Below are 24,994 nucleotides of genomic sequence, written 5' to 3'. Positions count from 1 at the left end.
ATATATATATATATATATATATATATATATATATATATATATATATAGTGGGGAGGTGATGTACAAAGGTAAATTGAAATACTCAGACTTCAGTGGGAGAAATCTTTTGTTTCATGGTGGAACTCTACGGTCAGATATGCAAGTGGATGCTTAGTTTGCAAGTGAAAGCCTTGTCCAGGACGTAAAAAAAGGGCTAGTTTATAGTCAAATGTATGATATGCCTATAGTTATTTCAGTGCTTTTTAAAAAACCCAACACCATTGCATTAAAAACACTTCAGCCTAAACTGTGTAATTCCCTTAAGAAGGTAATGCAGCTCTGGAATCTCCGAGCCCATTTACAGAGTACATGTGACCTGTAATTTCACTGTAAGATCGAGTGAAAGGAAAGAATGGACGAGGTGTTTATTAAAAGACTACTCAGGGCAGCAGTGTTTAAGAGCTCTTTGTTTAAAACGTCAGATGACTCTGCCAGGAAGGAATTACCTTTCAGTTTCTTCCATGGCATTTTTGGCCAAAGGAAAGGACATGAACAAGCAGGCAGATAACCTACATGGGATTGTTTTCTTGGGGTGGTTGTCTCCGATGAGTAAGAACTTCTTTTTTTAAAAAAAATTACATCTAGCTCTGGTTTGTAGAATGAATATATATTTTATATGTAAGAACTTCTCTTTAAAAGCAAGGCACATGTAACTAAATCAAGATTGACAGTCTTAGGAAGCCCTTAATGGAAGCAGAAGGTTCAGAGACACAGGAGCCCAGGAAGCTGAAAGGTGGGTGGGAGGCTGAGGCTGGGAGGGAGCTAGGAGGTCTTCCAGCTTCAGCTGATACGGTTAATGTTTTAGAAAATTCAGTGGTGACATCTTTCATGGATTAGAAAAAGAGTGGGAATCAGGCTGGATCAGCAGTTGCTATAATCCGAGAGAGACAATGGAAGCTGGACCTGAGGCAGTGATGGAGGGAAGAAAAGGTGAATTCGAGGCCTGTTTCAGAGGAAAATGGAGGGAATTAGATGACTCACTGGAGGCAAAGGATAAGGGAAGGAAAGGAGTTTGGAATGATAGATTCCAAACTTCTGTGGCTGAGATCTATAGGAAAAGTTTTCATATTTATATAAAATAGAACAAAAATAGAAACAGCCCTTACCTAAAATGAAATGCACTCTATTTTCTATTCTGTTTTGTTTTCTGAAAAAATAAATTGCCGGTCTGGACTCACTAAATTGATTTCCTAACCCACTTGTGGTGTTAGAAAATGCAAGTGTGCAGTGAGCTCCAGTGTGTAGGCTGGGTGATTGGATGCTTTTAACAGGCCCCATTGGGACTCACTGCAGTAGGCAGGGTGAGGAGTGTCAAGTGTTAAGGGGGAAGCAGTTAAAACCCACCAGTCCTGCTTCCAGCAAAGCATCTGGGAGTTATCTGTGGCGTATGTTATTGTTCCTTTTAGAAGATCCTTGGACTAAAAGATTTCCAGCTTCAAAAAAGAAAGGAAAATAAGAAGGAAAATAAAAAGGAGGGAGGAAGGGAGAAGAGGAGAAATGAAAAAGAGAAAAAGGATTGAAAACCATGTGGTTAGACTGTTGAGGCAAAGTTCTGAGCAGACCCAGACACAGGACTTCGCTGCAGGCCACCTTCCATGTTGCTGCTAGAGTTCTTATTCTAAAAGCAGAGAGGGAGGAGTTCTGCCTGAGAGGGCGTAAGCACACTGGAACTATCTCTCCTATTGAATGTGACTATAAGCCTGGGAAAAAAATACGTGAAGCAACTATTTGAGGACTTTGAAGAGTAAACGGTAGTGGACAGATTGGAGAAGAAGACTAGAATTGGACGATAGCATTGTGATGGTGCTTTTAACATTTTTCTTCTAGTATTTCCTGGTCTGGACTCAAATCAGCCCCAAACCCAAAAGTGGCCATCAGTGTATTCAGAGAGAGTTCCAGAAGAGGCCTTCTATTTCTGGCTTGAGTAGGAGGAAAAGGGACTCCAAACACTCAAGAGTGCAAAAGTCCCCCGGTGTTTCTTAGTCTTTTCTCTGTTATCTTGAACCCCTGCCCCCAGGTAATCCCATGGTAAGAACAGCTGTGATAATAATGTGAGAACAGCAGGAACCTGCAGGCACCTAAAAGTCTGAGGGAAGGAGGCATAAACTTTTGCTTTGATTGAGAGGAGTTGTAGTCCCAAGGGGGTTGGGGTGAATGCCGTTTGTATTTTTCCCTCTCTGTTTTCCCACTGCCTGGCCCCAGATGTGAACACAGTCACAAAAAGTCAGTGGCAGAGCAGGATAAATAATGGCCCAGCTCTCTGGTTGAAAGACCAAGAAAGGGAGCCCCAGGGAACCTAAAAGCAAGTATCAGGGAGATAATGGAAAAAAAGGAGCTCAGGAAAGTGACCTTCAAAGTTTTTTATGAGCCCCTGGGCTCGCCACAAACTACACGCATGAATCTGATGCTAATCAGTATACCAAAGACTTTGAGAACGGAACGACCGCTGCCCAGGTTCCAGACTAGCCACTGGGTGGTAGACATGCAGGGCCAATCCAAATGGCACAACAAAGGGCTTTGAAAATTGAACTGATATTGGAACCACTGCCCATAAAAGGCAGGTCAGAACTTGTGGCTTAAAGGGAACAGGTTAAATTGGCAGCTTAAACAAAAATGTCAACATTTTCTCTAATATTTAAACAAAATCCAGAGTCTTATAATTTTCAAAATGTCCAGGATATAAGCCAAAATTAGTTGACATACAATAAACTAGGAAGATTTCAACTTGCATAGGAAAAGACAAATCAGTAGACCCCAGGGCCAGGGTGACATTGACTGAATTTGTCAAATGCTTTAAAGCAGCTATTATAAAAAAAAGAAGTAAGGATGAACACTATTGAAGTGAATGGAAAGATAGAAAGTCTCAGAAAAGAAACAGAAGATATAAAGAAGAGCCAAATGAAAAATTTAGAAATGAAAAATACATCAGTCAAAATAAAAATATTACTAGATGGGCTCAGTAGCAGAATGGAAATGATGGACCTAAATTCAAATGTACCAATAATTATATTAAATGTAACTGGCCTGATCACAGCGATTAAAAGACAGAGATTATCAGAATGGATACAAAAAACAAGACCCAACTAAATGCTGCCTATACGAAACCCACCTTAATTATAATGCTATAGTTAGTTTAAAAGCAAAAGGATACAGAAATAAATATCATACAAACACTAATCAAAAGAAGGCCATATTAACATTAGAGAAAGTACAGGCCAAAGTAAAGAAAATAGCAAGGGATAAAGGACATTATAATGATAAAAGGGTTGATTCATCCAGAAATGGAAAACCTATAGAGCTTCAAAATACATGAAGCAAAAACTGAGAGAATTGAAATAAGAAACGGAAAGTCCTCTTGTAGTTGAAGACTTCAGCATTCCTTTTTTAGTAATCAATAGAACTGGTAGACTGAAAATCAGCAAAGCTATAGTGGAACTAAACAGCACCATCAACAACTAGTTCTAACTGACATTTTTAGAGTACTCTACCTAACTATAGCAGTATAGAGTACTCTACCTAACTATAGTACTCTACCTAACTGTAGAGTACTCTACCTAACATATTCTTTTCAAGTACATATAAAACATTCACCAAGATAGGGAATACCCTGGGTCATAAAAATAACAAACTTAAGAGAATTGAAATCATCTGATATATTTTCTGGCCATAATGGAGTTAAACTATAAATCAGTTACAGAAGGGTAACAGGAATATCTCCAAATGCTTGGAAATTAAACAACATGCTTTTAAATAATCTATATGTTGAAGAGGAATTCTCAGATGGAAATTAGAAAATATTTTGAACTAAATTAAAATGAAAAACAAATAAAAACCTGTGGGATGCATTTGAAGCAATGCGTGGAGAGAAATTTATAGTATTACACGTTTCTAAGAAAATAATCCATAATATAAACACCTGCCTTAAGAAACTAGAATAAAAAAGGAAAAACAAACTCAATCAAGTAGAAGGAAAGAAATGATAAAGATAAGGGTAAAAACTAATGAAATTGAAAACAGAGAAATAACGGAGTCGGTATCAGTGAAACAAAATCTCATTCTTTGAAAAGGAAGATAATAAGCCACAATGACAAAGAAAAAGAGAAGACACTAATTGCCAACATCTGTAATGATAGAGGGGCTATCATGACAGACTCCACAGACATTAAATGAGTAATAAAAGAATACTATGAACAACTCTAGGTATATAAAATTGATAATTAGATGAAATGGGCCAGTTCCTTAAAAACCACAGATTACCAAAATTCACCCAAGATGAAATAGATAACCTGACTAGCCTTATTACTATAAATGTTATTAACTATGACTATTAAAGAAATTTGATTTGTAGTTAACAATCTTCTGAAAAAGGAATCTCCAGGCTCAGATGGTTTCCTGGTAATTCTGACAAACATTTAAAGACAAAATAAAACCAATTTTATGTAATCTTTTCCAGAAAACATCAGAGGAGGGAATGCTTCCCAACTCATTTTATAGGACCAGCATTACCATGATATGAAACAAGACGGAGACAGGATACTATAGACCAATATGTCTCATGGACAAAGATGCTAAAATCCTCAGCAAAATATCAACAAATCAAATTCAGCAATCTATAAAAAGAGTAATTCACCATGGCCAAGAGGGAATGCAAGGCTGGTTAAGTATTTGAAATTCACTTTGTGTAACTCACCACATTATCAGTCTGAAGAAAAACCACTTGATAATATCAATTGATGTAGAAAAAACATTTGACAAAATTCAGCATCCATTTATGATTTAAAAAAACTTCTTAACAAACTAGACATTGGGGGGGATCGTCTTCACCTTGAAAAAGGGCAATGTGCAAAAACCTATAGCTAACATCATAATTAATGGTGAAGGACTTACATGCTTTCCCCCTAATACTGAGAAAAGGCAAAGTTGTCCACTCCTACCACCCCTATTGAAATACTTAACCAGTGCAATAAGGCAAAGAGGAATAAAGGGTGGGGTGGGGGGGGATATAGGTTGGGAAGGAAGAAATAAAATTGTTCTAGGTAACAGACAATATTACTGGCTATGTAGAAAACCTCAGAGAATCTATAAAAACATAACCCCCCAAACCCCTAGAATTAATAAGTTTAATAAAGTTACAGAATACAAAGTCAAAACAAAAAAAATTATTTTTATTTCTATATACTAATAATAAATAGTTGGGAATGGAGAAGTTTAAAAATATTTCCAGTAGCTCCAAAAAATATGAAATACTTATAAATTTAGCAGAAAGCCATATACAGAATCTTTAGTTAAAAACTACAAAACACTCATGAAAATAGAGAAGATCTAAATGATGACATAATAGGATCATGGGTTATAAGACTGAATGTAGTAAAGATGTCATTCTCCCAAAATTTATCTGTAGATTTAATGCATTTCCCATAATACTTCCTGAAAGATTTTTTGCAGATTTAGAAAAACTGCTTCTAAAATTTACATGAAAAGGCCAACAGACAAGAATAGCCAAAACAATTTTTAAAAGGAAGAATGAAATTGTAGGAGTCATACTACCTGATTTTAAGACTTCTTATGAAGCTACAGTAATCAAGATACTGTGGTGTTGGCCAAAGGATAGATGGATAGATCAGTGGAACAGAATAGAGAATCCAGAAATAGACCCATGCAAACATAGCCAATTGATTTTTGGCAAATTTGCAAAAGCAAATAAAGATAGGATAGTCTCTTCAAACAATGGTATTAGATCCATTGGACATCTATGTGAAAAAAAAAAAGAATATCAATCTAAACCTCACAATTTATACAAAAAATATCTCAAAATGGAGCATATATCTAAATATAAAAAGTAAAACAAAAAATTTTTAGAAAAAATCATTGTGACTGAGTTGGGCAGAGGGCTCTCCCCCACTGTGTGTCTTGGAGAGTCTTTCATTGCGTGCTTCTGTCCAGTGGATAATTGATGTGACTTCAGTGACGTACTTGATATGACTAATGTTCTTTGAGCACCTACTCTGAGTCAGGCATTGCTCTAACTCAGTCCCTACAACACCCCTGAAAAGTAGGTACTACAGTCTTACTATCTTATTTTTGAGATGAGGCAACTGAAGCACAGAAAATTAATAAAGATGCCTCGAGTAAATTCCATGAGCAGCATAACACCCAAGGCCCTTGTCTCTTTTTACACCTGTGCTATTGTTACCCACCACTGTGTTCTGACATCCTCATCCTCCTCATCCTTCTTAGAAATGGAAATCACTAATTTTCGTGGTTCCTGTGACCCAGGCCATCTACTTTTTTTTTTTTTACATCTTTATTGGAGTATAATTGCTTTACAATGGTGTGTTAGTTTCTGCTGTATAACAAAGTGAATCAGTTATACATATACATATGTTTCCATATCTCTTCCCTCTTGCGTCTCCCTCCCTCCCACCCCTCTAGGTGGTCACAAAGCACGGAGCTGATCTGCCTGTGCTATGCGACTGCTTCCCACTAGCTATCTATTTTACGTTTGGTAGTGTATATATGTCCATGCCACTCTCTCTTTTTTTTTTTTTTTTTTCCCCTGGGCGAGTTTTATTCACAGGCCCTCATTTACATTGGTGGTATTTTGCTGTGGAAGCTTAGTGAGACATTAACCCACTTAAATCTATTTAGTGCCATCTTGTGTCTGCAGTGGGTTTTGCAGGATGGAGTGCTTTAGCTTTAGGGCTAGGGTGCAAAAGATCTAGCCTGAAAGCTTTTGATTGTCACAATATTATGACAAATCAGTATGATCAGAAAGTTGAATTCCATTAGACGTGGACTTTCTGGTGACTTTCTTCCTCCAAAGTGGGCAGTTAATAGAACCTAGAAGGGAAACATCATAGAGCGAAAACTTATAGAAATTCTTACTTTGACTCCCTTTTTGTAGTGGTGCCCTGGCTTGCTGGGCTTTCTGCAGTACCAGAGGCCCTGAGCAGTTAGGGAGGAGACTTTCATTCCTGGCTTTTCAGCCTTGGGGGGAGAGTCTCCCCAAGGAATGTACCTTCCAGAGGCTGAACAGCCTACATTGACTTCCCTGTGCCATTTAGCTGATTTAGAAGATGCTAAATCTGCCTTGGATTTGCTTCCTCAGCAGTGGAACTTGAATGGGAAAAGGACTGTGGTACAAAGTCCTCTTCCCTGGAGATTTGCAAGTTTGTTTTGGAAGGGAGAGGAGGAAAGAAAAAGGGAAAGGGAAGAATGGGCAGAATGTGTTGAATTCTCAGAACTCTGTCATGAAGTGGGTGCTGTATCTTTCTGAAGGAGGGAGGGGTATGCCAAGAGGGATGGGCTAGTAAAAAAAATTCTAAAAACCAAGAGAAGCACCTAACACTTTACATTATACAGTCTTATTTGCTTCCTTTTTGTATATTTCTTTACTTCCCAATTATAAAATTAATAGATGCTCATAGTGAAAATCAGCGAAAAGTAGAAAAAAATACATCCAAAGAACATATAACCAATCATAGTGCTTAATATGTCATGGGTTTCCCTTTCCTTCTGTGCTTGAGATTTTAGTGTTTTACTGAATTACATAATCGTTATAAGTTTCCACTTTTTAATTATTTTATCAGAAACGGTTCACAGGTTAGGACATAGCTTTGATAAATTGCTGTGTATGCTGAGTTCTAGATCTGATACATATTTAGATTTCAGTTGATAGTTTGATGTTATAGATGACACTCCAGTGAGTATCTTTGCTTCATCCTTCTTTTCCCCCCTTTAACCTAGGGTTATTTCCTTAGGATAGATTCCCGAAATCACATTGGCTTGGGAAGAGCCTAGAGAGGACTTCCAGGCTCTGAGTACAGACATGGAGGAGCCCGCCTGCCCTGGCTGGAGGTGGACTCCGCCACTTGGTAGTGATGGGATTTGGGGGCACATTCCTTTACTTTTCAGAGCTTCAGTTTTTCCCTCTGTCAGACGGAAGTTATAATACCTGCCTCACAGCAGGGCTGTTGTATTAATGACACGTATAAAGTCCCACCCTCGGACCTTGGGACATGGTAGACACTAAGTGGTAACTATTTTTAAAACAACTACAGCATTAAATAGCCTTATTATAGGACTTGTACCAACGTGCCCCACCACCAGGAATGTATGAAGTTACTGGTTTAACCTCTCCAACAATTGATAACCTAATCATTTCTTTAAAAAATATCTTTCATGATTTAAGTGAAAATTCTACCTCATTATTATTTTAATTTGCATTTTTATTATAGTAAGAATGAACAACTTTGTTATTGTAAACCAGCTTGTCATCTCTCTTATGAAATGCTTTTAGTTTTTTTCTCTTGGCATTTAGTATTTTCTTATCAACTTGTATGAATTGTTTATACAATAAATCATTTAAGCCTTTATCATATATGCTGTCATATCATTTATCTAGTATTATATTTTTATATCAAACTTTAATTTTCTTTGTATGTTACATACTTATTTCTCATTAAGATGAGAAAGTGGTTATAATTGTGATCTCTTCATTATAAATTCTGTAGATGAGTTTTTTATTGGGTCTATAATATTTCTTGCAATAATGACAGTATTATGTATTCATTTCTAAACATCCTACCTTTAATTATTTTTCACGTCTTGTTAAATTTGCTTGAAAGTCTGTAGCATGGTACTAAATAATCATGAGATTAATGGGCATCATTTTAAAATTTTTTCTGATTTTAATAGGAGTATCTCCAGTGTTTCACCATTAAATGGAATATGAAACTGTTATTTTCAAAAATGTACAGTTTATTGTGTCAAGGATATGTTCAATTAAGTGTTTAAAATTTTGAGTTTTTATTTCTAAATTATAGCAGAGGGAGGAACACTCCCAAACTCATTCTACGAGGCCACCATCACCCTGATACCAAAACCAGACAAAGATGTCACAAAAAAAAGAAAACTGTAGACCAATATCACTGATGAACATAGAAGCAAAAATCCTCAACAAAATACTAGCAAATAGAATCGAACAGCACATTAAAAGGATCATACACCATGATCAAGTGGGGTTTATTCCAGGAATGCAAGGATTCTTCAATATACGCAAATCAATCAATGTGATAAACCATATTAACAAATTGAAGGAGAAAAACCATATGATCATCTCAATAGATGCAGAAAAAACTTTCGACAAAATTCAACACCCATTTATGATAAAAACTCTCCAGAAAGTAGGCATAGAGGGAACTTACCCCAACATAATAAAATATATGATAAACCCACAGCCAACATTGTTCTCAGTGGTGAAAAACTGAAACCATTTCCACTAAGGTCAGGAACAAGACAAGGTTGCCCACTCTCACCACTATTATTCAACATAGTTTTGGAAGTTGTAGCCACAGTAATCAGAGAAGAAAAAGAAATAAAAGGAATCCAAATCAGAAAAGAGGAAGTAAAACTGTCACTGTTTGCAGATGACTTGATATTATACATAGAGAATCTCAAAGATGCTACCAAAAAACTACTAGAGCTAATCAAATAATCTGCTAAAGTGGCAGGAAATAAAATTAATGCACAGAAATCTCTTGCATTCCTATACACTAATGATGAAAAATCTGAAAGAGAAATTAAGGAAACACTCCCATTTACCATTGCAACAAAAAGAATAAAATACCTAGGAATAAACCTACCTAAGGAGACAAAAGACCTGTATGCAGAAAACTATAAGACACTGATGAAAGAAATTAAAGATGATACCAGCAGATGGAGAGATATACCATGTTCTTGGATTGGAAGAATCAACGTTGTGAAAATGACTATACTACCCAAAGCAATCTACAGATTCAGTGCAATCCCTATCAAACTACCAATGGCATTTTTCACAGAACTAGAGCAAAATATTTCAGGAAACACAAAAGACCCCGAATAGCGAAAGCAATCTTAAGAAAGAAAAACAGAGCTGGAGGTATCAGGCTCCCTGACTTCAGACTATACTACAGAGCTACAGTAATCAAGACAGTATGGTACTGGCACAAAAACAGAAATATAGATCAGTGGAACAGGATAGAAAGCCCAGAGATAAACCCACGCACACATGGTCACCTTATCTTTGATAAAGGAGGCAAGAATATACAGTGGAGAAAAGACATCCTCTTCAATAAGTGGTGCTGGGAAAACTGGACAGCTACATGTAAAAGAATGAAATGAGAACACTCCCTAACACCATACACAAAAATAAATTCAGAATGGATTAAAGACCTAAATGTAAGGCCAGACACTATAAAACTCTTAGAGGAAAACATAGGCAGAACACTCTATGACATAAATCACAGCAAGATCCTTTTTGACCCACCTCCTAGAGAAATGGAAATGAAAACAAAAATAAACAAATGGGACCTAATGACACTTAAAAGCTTTGCACCTCAAAGGAAACCATAAACAAGACAAAAAGACAACCCTCTGATTGGGAGAAAATATTTGCAAATGAATCAACGGACAAAGGATTAATCTCCAAAATATACAGTCAGCTCATATAGCTCAATATCAAAAAAGCAACCAAATCCAAAAATGGGAAGAAGATCTAAACAGAGAATTCTCCAAAGAAGATAATGCAGATGGCCAACAAACACATGAAAGGATGCTCAACATCACTAATCATTAGAGAAATGCAAATCAAATCTATGATGAGGTATCACCTCACACCAGTCAGAATGGCCATCATCAAAAAATCTACAAACAATAAATGCTAGAGAGGGTGTGGAGAAAAGGGAACCGTCTTCCACTGTTGGTGGGAATGTAAATTGATACAGCCACTATGGAGAACAGTATGGAGGTTCCTTAAAAACTAAAAATAGAACTACCATATGACCCACCAATCCTACTACCGGGCAGGTACCCTGAGAAAACCATAATTCAAAAAGATACATGTACCACAATGTTCATTGCAGCACTATTTACAATAGCCAGGACATGGAACCAACCTAAATATCCATCGACAGATGAATGGATAAAGATGTGGCACATATATACAATGGAATATTACTCAGCCATAAAAAGAAACGAAATTGAGCTATTTGTAGTGACGTGGATGGACCTAGAGACTGTCATACAGGGTGAAGTTAGTCAGAAGGAGAAAAACAAGTACCGTATGCTAACACAAATATATGGAATCTAAAAAAAAAAATGGTTCTGAAGAACCTAAGGGCAGGACAGGAATAAAGATGCAGACATAGAGAATGGACTTGAGGTAATGGGGAGGGGAAAGGGTAAGCTGGGACAAAGTGAGAGAGTGGCATGGACATATATACACTACCAAATGTAAAATGGGTAGCTAGTGGGAAGCAGCCACGTAGCACAGGGAGATCAGCTCGGTGCTTTGTGTCCACCTAGAGGGGTGGGATAGGGAGGGTGGGAGGGAGACGCAAGAGAGAGGAGATACAGAGATATATGTTTACGTATATCTGATTCACTTTGTTATGCAGCAGAAACTAACACACCATTGTAAAGCAGTTATACTCCAATAAAGATGTTAAAAAAAAAATAAATAAATCCAAAAAAGAATTTTGAGTTTTTACATATTTAGGAGCATACTTTTTCTCAGAATGGTGATGTGGTTTTGTCATTTGATCTTTTGTTGGATAGTATAATAGTGAGTTTTCTAACATAACACATATAGTGGTATGCTTGGAATTAGTGTACACTCACTATTTTGTGCTTTGCTCTTTTCAGTCATCACCATTTTATCTGGACTGTTCCCACGACCTACGTATAAAGTTGTGTGTATGTGTGTGTGTAAAGCATAAAGGAAAGAATGTAAGAAAACATATCAACATGTTAAGAATAATTCTTTAAACTATGAGATTATGAATTATTTTCATTTTACACCTCTTGTTGTCAGTTTTCTAAAATAAGATATCCTAATATTACCAGAAAAAAAAGTGTTACCTAAAAATGCCAATGCCATGCCAATTAATTATGGCTGCAGTAAGATAGGAGGTCAGACCTGATTCAAGGAAGCCTATTTACTTAAGAGTATGTAACTTCTGTTTATTCGTATTCTAGAATCCAAATTATCTTGATACCAAGGGAACTGAAAAAATAGAGTTAATATATATATTTTTAAAAGTAATAATGTGGCTTTTTTTTGGTTTTGTTTTGTTTTTGGTTTTTTTGTTGAATAATAATAATCTGTGGTGACTATATTTTTCTTAACTAAGAATTTAGGACTTGGTATCAACAATTTTTTATGATTTCTTTTTTAAAATTTTTTTATTGCAGTAAAAGTCACATAATATAAAACATACTATTTTAACCATATTTAAATGTACTCAGTGGCACTAAGTACATTCACATTGTTTTTCAACCCTCACCATCATCCATCTCTAGAATTTTTCACCTTCCTAAGCTGAAACTCTGTCCCCATTAAACACTAACCTCCCCATTCCCCCTTCCCACCCCCACCCTCTGTTTTCATGATTTCTGACATTTTAAAACCTGAAAGTCTTTAAAAGGATTACAAATAATATTTAAATACATATTTATTCCTTATCTTAAGGGTTCAAATTGTATTGGCTCAAAATGGTTCCATAGTGTCAGGGACCTGCCTGACCATAGGCTGGGGCACCAGACAAGTTGTTTTTAGAAACTTCATGCACCCTCTTGGCCCCAGCGGGAGGCCACGACCCAGACACCGTCTCATGGATATCTCTGCCTCGTCTGAGACTACATACAGATATAGAAACATAAAAACATGCATTTATACATCAAGGCACAGAGAAACAGCAATCACTGGATTTGGTGCCTTAATTGCATCTTCCAGACACCAGGATAACCCTTATTTCTTCTGGAGTGATCAACACTTTCTGCAATGAGATTGCGCTAATTTCAGAGCTCAGGGATTCTCTGCAGATTTGGTTCTTAACATACAGTGTACTTAAAGTGTGAAAATCTCACTTGACATTATGATCATTGGAGGTTATATTTACATATAAACCATAACGTCTCCTTGCTTCTTTTTCTCTTCTCTTCTGTAGCTTTGGGCCAGATTATGTTGTATGTGGATGGGATGAATGGAGTAATAAACCACAATGAAACCATTCAGTGGCTGTACACGCTCATTGGGTCAAAGGTAAGAGGAGGTTATGATTGAACATTTTATTCAGTTTGCATATTATACACCTGCCTTTTTACCCTGTTACCCTCTCTGAGATGGTTTTGCAGAAAGAAGTCCTATTCAGCTTTGTTCCTGCCCTGTCACAGTACAAATAAGGACTACTGTTTTATAGATTAAAAAAAAAAAACAAAAAACTCAAATTGCAAAGAACTTACGAATTTTTAATGTATTTTTATTTTTTCCTTTTAAGCATTAATCAAATGCTTTTGGCACCTCTGGTTTTTAATGTTTAATTAAAACATTATGCCATGGATAGAGTATTAATATTACCCGCTGTATTTCATGTTTAATACTTTCAGTTACTTAGGTACATACTTATATGTTATACATATGTATATGCATATTCCTATGTAGAGATGAATGAATTTGAGATTGCCTTTCAACTCTGCCATCAGTTATAAAAGTGACCAACATTTATTAACAATTTACCTAGGCACCAGGCACCATAGTAGGTGCTTTTCAAGCATTATCACCTTTAATCCACATAAGACCACTCTAAGGTAAATAATGCTATCCCCATTTTGTAGTTGAGGAAATAGTGCTTGGTTATGAGAATCTATCTAATTTCCTCCACGGATCTTGGCCTACGTCTGGCTGGCCGTGCCTCGGCTGTGAGTGCCCACACTCTGGGGGTGCTGCCTTAAGGAGGAAGATCCACCCTGGTACCCAAGGGGTGCTGGAAGCTGAGTGAGGCTCTGGTGTGGTCTCCTCTGGATTCAGGTGGGACCGGGAGGTACCTGGCGGGGGGCGGGGCGGCGTGGATTTGGAGGAAGTAAGAAGGGATCCTGTCCTGAGCAGATGCTACTGAACCCAGGCTGAAGTATGGTCAGCTTGTGGGGTGAGGCACCATAGCAGAGACCACGGTGACTAGAGAAGGCAACGGGGTCAGGCAGGGAGGGCATCGAGGGCCTCGGTGGGGAATTTCAGCCTGACTTCGGTCACAGAATCAACATCGCTTACCAGGGGTCCCTGCAGAGCCTGTGGTCATCCCAGGCTTCCCATCCCTATGTTCACTGCCACCCCCAGTTAGGCGAGCCTGCTAAGGCTGGCAGGCACCAGTGCCATGCTCTTAAGCAATGAGTCACATCCCTTGGCCTCGCTTCTCAAAGTACCTGCTTCCTGAGGACCCTGCTGTATTTCAGGAGCACTCAGCCTTGATTTGACTTTATGACAAGAATAGATCTAGTTGAGGCTGTATCTTCCTTCCAGACTTGGTGATGGTGCCCTTGTGTGGGTGGGAGGGCCTTTCCCCTCTGGATGGCTTCGGTGTGCAATACCCACTGGGTCCGAGGTCCTTGGTTGCCCTTACATCTTCCTCTCAATTTTCCTTTTCCCAATATTATTGATGATAGAATCCCCCCAGTCCTGTTTTATAATAGAAACAGCCATGGTTTCTCTTAGGAGACTGAAAATCTGTTCTTCTTTTTAAAAATTTGGCTCTGTTTTCTATGGAAAATGGATATGGCTCTATTTACAAACTGCTGTAGGTGACCTTACAAGCTGAGTGGAATTCTGGGCCTAATAGGCTGATTTAGCCAGGCTGAGGGATGATGTGTATCTCATATCCTGTTTCAGCGTTTTCTGATTTTTCTGTCCTTCTGCTGGGAGCCTTCCCTAACCTTCATGTTCATTTGGAAGCTGCTCCCTCCCCTGTGCTCTCTGCATGGTCTCGAGGACCCCAAAAGCTAGGGAGATGGGAGAGTTTGCAATAAAAACTGACTTTATTATGGTCATCGTAAAACGCCAACAAGCAGCCCTGTTTCCAAAAGGGAATAAAACCTAGCAGCTATGCTTGTGATAGGAAAAGTGACAACCTTTTAGCTCATCACCAGGAAGGGAATAGAGGGAGGGCAAGGTCCCGGTGGTGGGAGTGGGAGGGGAGAGAGGATGGCAAAGGCAGGAAGAAGAGAAGAGAGAGAGGGGAAAGGGTGAGAGGAGAGACCATGGGCTAGGAAGAAAAAGAGATGAGAAAAAGGAAGTGGGCCTAACAGAAGTGCCTCTGTCCGCTCAGTAGATGGGAGGAAGGCTCAGAGCCTTCAGTGTTGCAACAGCACCCTGTCAGTTTTTCTTTGGAATCATTCTGCAAGGAAAAGGAATGCACAGGGACATCCTTACTGACTTCTAAATACCATGGAGAAATCACAAAATTAAAAGTCCTTAAGAATGAGTCTGTGGGAATTATGCTTCCCCCACTTCTTTCCCTGTGTAGCACACACAGCGTTTGGGACCTTGGGCATCTCTCCTCGGGGCCTCTGTCTCCCCAGCCTCCTCCCCAGCCACCTGGGGCACCAGCCTCTTCCCCAGCCACTTGGGGCATCAGCATCAGATCAGTGCTGGTTTCTTTCTCCATCGTTCATTTTCCAGAAGGAAGGTCCACAATAGTCTCCAGCTCTTGTGTTCAATACCAGGCCAGTCACCCTGAGGAAAAGAAAATAGAGTCAAGGGTCAGCCTAAGCCTTGGAGCTTATGGCATTGTTAGAAAGGGGACCGTGGGTGATGCTCGCAGCCCATGTCCACTCTGTGATGTCAGAGGAAGGTCTTGCCTGACCCCGCATGGGGTGCTCGGTTCCAGGCTAGTGGCTGAAAGTCAGCAGTGGTAGCAGCCACCGAGTTTATCTTCAGTGCAGTTCTAATGAGATCACTTGTCTTTACAAAACCAGTATGGTGGTCTCAACACTCCCCCTCGCCCCCATGACTGGACAGTGAGGAATCTGCAAAGACGAATGGATGCACCAGCATGAAACCCTTAGGTTTTGAGAAGGAAGCCTCGGGCCCCTCCTTCAACATTCAGATTGGTCAGTACAGCCACAGTGGTTTTCCTGGTTCAAATTAAATTAAGAAATCAGGAAAGCCAGGGGTCCTAGGGTTTTCTTTTGATGAAGATTTCTCGGAACCTAAAGAACAGGAACCATGAGGTCCTGTTGTTTTCACCTTAAACAGGCACAGAGTTGATAATGGAATCCTGGGTTAGAGAAACCTTGTCATTCTATTTTCATAATTCTTCATTTTCCTTCCATGAAAGGCAACAAGATGTGAGTCTGCCAGAGGGCCATTATGCAATATTTGCAAATATTTGAGTCTTACAGACAGAGGAGAAAATGTTACATTTGCAGCTAAATAATTACTTTTTAAAAGAAAGAAAAAGTGTTTTCAATAACATGTTTCATTCTATTTACAAAAATCCATCTTTAAACTTCCCAGTCAGAGGTGAGAATCAGATGCTCACCCCATGGCTTTCCACACAGTATGGATGTTTTTTCTTTTAGTGTATCTGGAAGTCTCATTAATTGAGGTAAGGTGATTCAGCTTGTACAGCATAGCCTTTCGTCATCCTCACACAGAGTCTGCCTCTCTGTGTCCGTATGGATCCCCTTCTGGCCATGCGGGAGGCCGCAGGGGTTGTCCACCTCCTTGTGGGTTTCATGACCTCCTGATGTCATCATGAAATCCGCCCATTCTGTGTTGCTATTTCTGCATTTTTCTGTCTGCCCCGCTGAAGCTCATTCTTCCAGCTGTGCCCGAGGTTGCTGGTCACAGATCTCCAGACTTTCTTTGTACTGTGTGGGGATGACCCTGTGTCCCGACTCCCATGTAGCCTAGTTGCTAAACCTGAGTCTAGGGAACTCTGGCCACAGCCCCCTCTCTCTCTCTCTCTCTCTCTCTCTCTCTCACACACACACACACACACACACACACACACACACTCTCTCTCTCTGTCTCTCTCTGTCTCTCTCTGTCTCTCTCTTACACACCTTAGAGAGCCATGCTCCCTCTTCTCCCTCCCCGCCCCCCACACACTGGGAACACTGCTCAGGGTTTCGTTAGGATGGTAGAATGATGAGAAGCAACGTGCAGTGCGTAGGATGGAGATGGGTGGGTTGGGGAGAAATTGACAGGGATGGGAAGCTGGGGGGCTAGCACAGTATCAAATCTCTGAGGTGGTGAGGCCTGGCTAAGAATTACAGCAGAAACGTAACGATGAAAATTTGGAGACACTTTGAGGAATAGCTTCCTAGGATTGGGTTCCTGCATGTAGAAAAACAAAATCAAGAATCAAAGCTAGGGTCATAGTTTTGAATCTGGGCAGCTAGAAATACATCATTGCCTCTGGCAGGAGTAGAAAAGTTGGATATTGGGGTTCATTAGCGGGAAAGCTTTGGCATACTGGTTGTGAGATGAAGGCAGTGTCTCCCAGGAGAGCTAAGCAGGTGTGTCCAGGGTGCCAGGTGCTCCGGGAAGTGCTGCCTCGTTGTGGAGGAGAGGACCTTCCGTGAGCCCTTTGGTCATGGTCATTGGCATGTCACTGCCAGTGTGATCCACTGAGATGACCTACATGTGGGTGAGATCTGAAGCGCTTTTTAATTTTTTTTTTTGGTTAAACTTTTTATTTTGAGGTAATTGATAATTGTAGATTCACATACAATTGTTAGAAATAATACATAGAGATCCTGTGTAATCTTCACCCAGTTTTCTCCAAAGGTAACATCGTGTAATACTGTACTACAATATCTCAAATCAGGAGATTGAGATTTTGGTACAGTCAAAAGACAGAGTATATCCATTACCAGCAGGAGCCCTAATATCACTTCCCTCCTATTCCCACGCCCACCTACATCCCTGGCAACCATTAATCTGTTCTTCATTTCTACACTTTTGTGATTTCAAGAGTGTTATATAAATGGTAGTATACACAGCATGTAACCTTTTGGAGCTGGCGTTTTTTCCTCAGCAGAATTATCTGAAGAGTCACTGAAGTGCTTTTTGAGTTACATAATATAAAATAGGATCCTAGCCTTGAAGAGATGGCAAAGTCTTGTTCAAGGTGTTCCTGACATTCACCAGCCACATTCCTGATACTCTGGCAGAGAGAGTGCCATTTCCCCCCAACAGCCATTAATAGACACTGGAATTGAGGGAAAGCCTTCCTTATTGGGACCCACCTCAGCCTCTCTGTAATTAACCAAACGCTGTGCACTGCTTTCTTGAACAACACACACTCACTTCCCCATGGATGCTCTTTGAGTATTTAAAGGCAGTTATCATGCCACCCTGTCCAAACTAAACTCGATGGTTTCCACAGATGGTCCTTGGGGATGTAGTTTGCAAAACCTCATCATATGGGTTACTAATTTTTCCGAAGAATAGTAATATGGTAGGCTCCTGGGATACAGTGTCACCCTTCCACAAATCTTACCTCTGATTTCAGCAGCAGCCCTGGGTGCTGGCCCAAATCAAACTGGTAATTCCCTATACCTCCCAGGTTTTTTTTTTTTTTTTCCCCACTCATCCACGTTTGCCAGTTTCTTCCATTCTGCATCTCTGTGATTGTTTTACACCTGAGTGCGGAACTTTGCATTTTTTCCCATTGATTTCAGGCCAGAGTTCCAGCCTCAATATACTTTTGAACTTTGCCCATTCATCACATTAACTCTTAGTCTTATTTTTATTTAACGTAAATTGAATAAGCAGAGTTTCTGTGTCATTGACCAAAATGTCGACAGAGGCAAGCAATGTGTAAGCCAGTGCAGCCTGCAGGTCAGCACTGATCAGTTAGGGCATTGGGGCCATTTTAGTGCAATTAGTGGGAAGGCATCTAACTCTATGATCATCCAGCCTCGTTTCTTCATTGAGTTCACAAGGTAGGCTGCATCTGGTGGTAAGGGTGGAGCTTTAGGGTCAGACAACCTGTGTGATCCTTTGGGTAGATTATTATTTTTTTCTATAAAATGGAGATAATAATCTATAAAATGAGGATAATAATAATGAAGAATATGTAAAACACTGAGCATTGTACCTGCATCTAAGTGCTCAGTGTTGTGAGCTAAAGACTCTTTTTTCACTTGTCTACCACCTCCTGTTTAAAAAAAAAAAGAGATGCACTCAGCTTGCCAGAACCTGTTCACCTGGAAACTGCTGGTCCCGGCGGTTTCCCTCTCTTTTCTAAGTGCTCATGACACATTCGTCCAAAATATATCTTGCATGGGTAAAACCTCTATACACTCTTTTGTCTTCTGTGTTTCATTTGGGCAATTTCTACTGACTTATCGTCAAGTAAACTGATTCTGTGCTCCTCTGTGTTGAGTCTTCCTGATGAACTTCTGAACACATTCTTCATCTCCTTTAATGCTTATTTCCAGCATTTCCATTTGAGTCTTCCTTCTGGTTTCTCTCTGCTGAAATATATCATCTGCTCATGCAAATTGTGTACCTTTTCCACTAGTTTTTTTTTTTTTTTTTTTTTTTTTTTTTGCGGTACGCGGGCCTCTCACTGCTGTGGCCTCTCCCGTTGCCGAGCACAGGCTCCGGACGCGCAGGCTCAGCGGCCATGGCTCACGGGCCCAGCCACTCCGCGGCATGTGGGATCTTCCCGGACCGGGGCACGAACCCATGTCCCCCGCATCGGCAGGCGGACTCTCAACCACTGCGCCACCAGGGAAGCCCTCCACTAGTTTTTAACGTATTAATCATTGTGAATTTTGTAGTTCCAGTATTGAGTCAAGTCTAAGTCTGGTTCGGTTGATGGCTTCATTTCTTGATAGCAGGGGTGGGGAGTTGGGGCTTTCCTGCTTTTTTGTACATCTTGTAATTTTTGGTTGAAAGCTTGGTATCATGTATAGGACAGTATAGACTGCGGTAGGTAGTGTTTATGCCTATAAATGGACAAGTCTCTAACGCTAGGCTATTTGAGAGGTTGTCAGTCTGCTCTCGAGGGGAGCAGGGTTTGGGTTTTGCTGTTGCTCTGGTATGTTCCTGTACCACCAGTTTTCAAGTTCCTTAAGGTATTATCTTGTGCTTGAGGTGAGGACTGGTTTGCCAAAGGGTTTTTCTCAAAGTTCCTTTTTCACTGTCAGCTTTAGACCTTTTTTATGCGTCTGAGCCTCAGAGGGGGTCTCTCTCCATGCTCTTGTCCCTCTGCTAGCGATAAGCACCAGTGACACTTCCTGGACCGGGCTTTCTCCATCATCTTTGTTTTTGACGTTGGTCTTCAGAAGGGTCAGTGTGCCTGGGTCTTGGTGGCGGGGTGCAGGGAGGGACTACCTCAGTGATCCTGTACCTCCCTCGGTAGTAGGGGACCTCTAAAGTCCTGTGCTGAGGATGGTTTCCTGCTCCTGCCGCAGCAGCACAGAGTCTTATTCTTCTCCCTTCTCCTATGCCACCTGTGCGTCAGGGGCAACAAGATTTGCTGTCCTTTCCTGCGGCTTACGGCTTTTGTCTCATAAAGGAGAAGGCTCAGGGTGTAGTTTCCTGCCTGTCCAGGTGGTGTGGTAGCTGCTCCTCTCCTCCTATGGGGTGGTTGCTGTCGTTCTCGTTATCTGCTTGTGCATCCCCCAGCCTGCACCACGGGGAGACTTTCTTAGGTCTCCATCCCTGCCCCGATCTTCCTCGTGGTGCCGTGGAGGTCACTGGACAGCGGCTGTGAGTGGATGCTGGATCCCTCTGTGTCTGTAGCTCCCAGGGGTACCATACTCTCATGATAGTCTATCCTTGGCCATTTGCTGCAACTATGATCTGAGTTTGACTTGCTGCTCGGTATGGTGGCTCCACCTTCCTACTCTGCTCTACTTATATGGGCCATTGCTGTGTCCCACCTTTTCTTGGTGGAAGGAAAACTGTTCCTTTTTAGCTTTCATGCTATTTGGTCGCCCTGAAATCCCATCTCTCTAGTGGATTCAAGAAACGTTGATTTTAATGATTATTTGGCCTTTTATCTTGTTAGGTTTGGAGCAACACTCTTTGTAGCTTTCTGAGTAGGAGCCAGAGGTTCAATTTTGTATATTTAAAAACACGATAAATAAAATACCATGAGATCTACTCAGGCAATGAATTCTATCAGATTTTTATGTTTAATCTTTCCAAATTACTTGAATTAATATGTATTTTATTAATAGAAATTTGGATTAAAACTAATTTCATGATGCAGTTAATGATAACAGATTGAAGAAAAAATAGCTAAAGTTTATTGGTGTAATATGGAATCTTGATATTAAAAAATAACCTTTAAAAACTTTTACTGATTTTTTTTATGATTATAAGAGTAATATATTCTCTTTGTATAAGACTTTAGAAATACAAAAAAAAAAGTAAAAATCACCTGAAATGCTACTATATAGATATAAAGATTGTTAACTTTGTACGTTTCTTTCTACTCTTTTTCTTTGAAATGTTCTTACGTAGTTAACTCTAAATATATTATAAGCATTTTCCTGTATTATTATGGCATTTCAAAACATAACATTTAATGCCTATGTAATATTTAATCATACAAGTGTACTATAATTTATTTGATTTTTCTCATATTGTAAAATCAAATTGTTTCTAATTATGCATTATAGAGCTTCTTTGTGTCTTCATGAAAACACATTTAGTGAATGAGGTTGTATTTCAGTTTTTTCCATGTTTATCAATATTTCATTAGGTAAGATTTTTTAAATTCCACAGGTTGTAATGGCAGGTTCAAGTAATATGTGTGTCAGAGATATTATGTGTGCAAAGAGCCAGCCTCCCCTTTATAGCTATTGCTCTTTTGCTGGTTATTTGGCTCCATACACCCAGAAACCTAATTCTCACTGATTTGATCTCTTGGATGCCCCCATATGTGGATAATCTCAGTGGAAGGGGAAAAAAAGGAAGTTTTACTAGTCATTGTTTGGGAAGAGGGAGAGGCCAGAGGTTCAAGCCAGACCTTAAACGAGCCAGCAGGTTGAGGGGACCCCGTGGTCCAGGATGAGTCTCCAGCCACAAAGCTGGAACAGCAACTTCTTCAATCCACTCTGAGATGATCTACTTCAGAGAGCCGATATGTGGAAGGAACCACAACTCTCCAGAGGCTTATCGATAAACCAGAACGGCAGCTTACTGTTTTACACAGACAAGTTCCCCTGTGAACGTAAATGGGAGAAGCAGGAGCAGGGGTGGGATTTTGACCCTTCTGCCCTTTTAGGAAATGCGGCCAAGGACTAGCAGCTGTGTTCTAGCTGCTGGAGAGAGTAAGAATGGGTGGTTCTAATATGGAAGACATCTGGGGTGATGTAAAAACCCCACGGTAGCCGATGTGCCATTCCTTAGGAAGAGATGTTCTTAGAGAGTTGGGTGGACAGGAGGACTGTCCACCCAGGAAACATAGGCTTCCTGGAGCCGCCCTGGGAATAGCCCTACAAGCTCAGGTCTGCCTTTGCCAGCACCGCTCACCCGCATCCCCGCAGCCTCTCTCCACCTGCCAGCACTCACCTGCCCGCCTTCTCCACCCATCCAAGGAGATGTGAGCTGACTGCCGAATTCTTGCCAGTAGCACATTCACCATTCCTGAGGTTTGCTTGTTGTCCACTGTCATGTTTCCAGAGCTAGCTATTTATATAAGAAAGTTCTTTAACTTTGATTATTCCTTGGAGAAGGATATGTGTCACATTTCCCCAAGGCTTATGTTTTTGCACCAGAGGGAAAGATGGGGCTCCCTATAGTATAGTAGAAAGAATCAGATAGGCCTGGTTTTTCTTTGACTTCCTCCAGAAATTAGCTGCGTGACAAGTCACATAGCCTCCTAGACCAGGAGATTTTGCATCTGAAGATGGAGATATCACTCATGGGAAAAGTCCCCACCCTGATTGATTCCCCCCTTCATCAGATACTGTCAAGGTGTTCCCTCAGGCAGTATTTCAGTGCAGGGTTTTCGGTAGTGCTTAGTTAACAACAGTGGATTTATGTTACCTGTTACCAACTAACTCTTCATAGTTACACTGAGTCTCCTAAGGGAAAGTTAGCACAGTGGATGTTTTCTGGTCTTGTCCACTTTTAATCATTATTCTTTAAGAAACCTCCAGCTAAACCCCAGAATTTTATCTCAATAGAACATGTTCATTTGTGGCATTATTTACTGTTTTGACATTTATTTGAATTATTTTTGAATAGCCTTCTGTATTTTACATTCTGTAAGATTTCCTACCACTGACTAGTAAAAACTTAAGGGGTTACCAGCCTCACACTTGGCTACTCCGTTAATCACCAAGTTGGTTCCCTTTCTGCAAATTGCACTGGGTCATAAACAGGTCGGCCATCAGGGTTTCAGGCAGGTGACTTCCTGTCCTGGCAGATGTGCCAGCCTTAGTGTGTTCACCCCTCCCCTCAAGAAACCTGAAAGCCACAGCTCAGAATTCTGGACTCAGGGAATATATTTGGGCCCATACTTTATTTCTGATAAGATCCACCTCATTTGGCAGACAACATCACAAAAGGGGAAAGATTTGCAGTCCAAGGTATCTGTTAGATAACCAGTTACAAAAGCTTCCGGGCACATTCTGAGCTTTTCGCTTAGGAGTTCTGAGCTTAAGTATATGTTTAAGAGAAGTTCTTAAAGATAAGTATCTTAAGTCACTTGAATTTTTGTTGTTGTTAAAATATTTAGTATATTCTTAGTTCTGGTAAGCTTGTAAGCAAAGTGGCAAAGCTTTGTGGGTCCAGTTAACCTTACAATTTCGAATTCAGTTTTAATAACCAGCATCCCCTTCTATAACATATTTATCCTTTTTTAGTGGAAAATGAAACAAACAGAATGAAGCATGTCTTTCTAACCCCCTTTGTAATTTAAATCCTGAGGTTTGGAAATTGTTTTCTTTTTATGGTTGCTGAATTTTAGAAGAGGAGTAGGAATTTGGAGATTTCGGGGAATACTTTTATTTCTACCTAATAAACAGCATATTTGACCTGCTAAGTGTAGTTGTTGCTTTTCTCTAAGTACAATAAAACATGAAGGGAGTTCCGGCTTGCTTTTAAGTGCAGAATTATTGAGAAGCTGCCTTTTATTCCTTTTCCATACATCTGGTGGTTACATTTTATCCAAAACCTAGACACCCGGGTTCTGTACAGGCTGACTCCACGCCCTCCCTGTGGGTTGACTCGGAAAATTAAAAAAAAAAACCAAAACCAAAATCCAGCCAAGCACTGTGTGGACACCATCCTCCTACTCTCAGTCCCTGCCTCCCTGACACGGAGGTGACGCGGGAGTCCCGAGTTGTTCATGTAGTTGTTCATGGAAGCTCGGTCCCTGACTGAGGCTTGACCTGCATCCCTGGGTCATCAGGCATCCTTGTTCCTCTGAAGCCTCATGGCCCCTATTTTACGCTGTGTAGGAGCAGAGTGAGAATGACAGCTGCAGCCAAGAGTAAGGCTCATACTTGTGAGAAGCACAGTTCAGTGCTGGCTGCATGTGCCTGTCCTTGTGCAAAGGGGTTGGCTCAGATTCCTGTTATATACTGTGATTTAGCTGCATGCTTTAAAGCAATATAAAGCATAATTTATTATAATGGACAGCGCTAAAATAGACTACAGTACTAGTTTTTCCTAGAATGTAATTATAGTTGACCTTTAAATTACACAGAGGTTAGGGACACAGACCCTCCTAGGAGTCAAAAATCCATGTATGAATTAGTCAGCGCTCCGTATTTGTGGTTCCTCTGTATCCTCGGTTCTGTATCCATTGTTCTGCACCTGTGGATTCAACCAGCCATGGATCATGTAATACTGTAGTACTTACTTTTGAAAAAATCTGCATATAAGTGGACCTGCGCAATTCAAAGGATTATTCAAGGGTCGACTGTATATAAAAAGTAGGTAATGTGTAGCCCAAAGGCTGAATCTCGACCCCCAGTGTGTTTCCTCCAACCCTAAAAAAGAGGGCTTATTTGTGTTAGCAGGAACCCACAGGTTGTCACACGGCTCTTCTGCACCATGGAAGCCCCAAAGGGCGGCTGGATCAGCCCTGAGCCTGTCCAACTGTCTCTTCTCCCCACTGCAAGGGCCCTGCTCTGGGAAGCGCTCTCTGTTCTCAGCGGCCTT

The 24,994-nt window shown here is 40.3% G+C and overlaps 1 protein-coding gene across 4 annotated transcripts in view; it reads left to right on the top strand.

The window, feature by feature from the left end:
• FHOD3 (formin homology 2 domain containing 3) overlaps positions 1 to 24,994 on the top strand; it is a 497,516-nt gene that overhangs the window by 267,999 nt on the left and 204,523 nt on the right. For all 4 annotated transcript variants that reach the window (XM_029219969.1, XM_029219976.1, XM_029219995.1 and 1 more), the window contains one exon: positions 13,026 to 13,120. In XM_029219969.1, the coding sequence (XP_029075802.1) occupies positions 13,026 to 13,120 (95 nt within the window). The remainder of the gene's footprint in view (positions 1 to 13,025; positions 13,121 to 24,994) is intronic.

The sequence above is a fragment of the Monodon monoceros genome, unplaced genomic scaffold (assembly GCF_005190385.1).
Source record: "Monodon monoceros isolate NGI ecotype Baffin Bay Population unplaced genomic scaffold, NGI_Narwhal_1 Super_Scaffold_1, whole genome shotgun sequence".
NCBI classification, from domain to species: domain Eukaryota; kingdom Metazoa; phylum Chordata; class Mammalia; order Artiodactyla; family Monodontidae; genus Monodon; species Monodon monoceros.
Note: the sequence above shows the minus strand (reverse complement) of the source record. Positions and strands in the feature narration are given on the sequence as shown.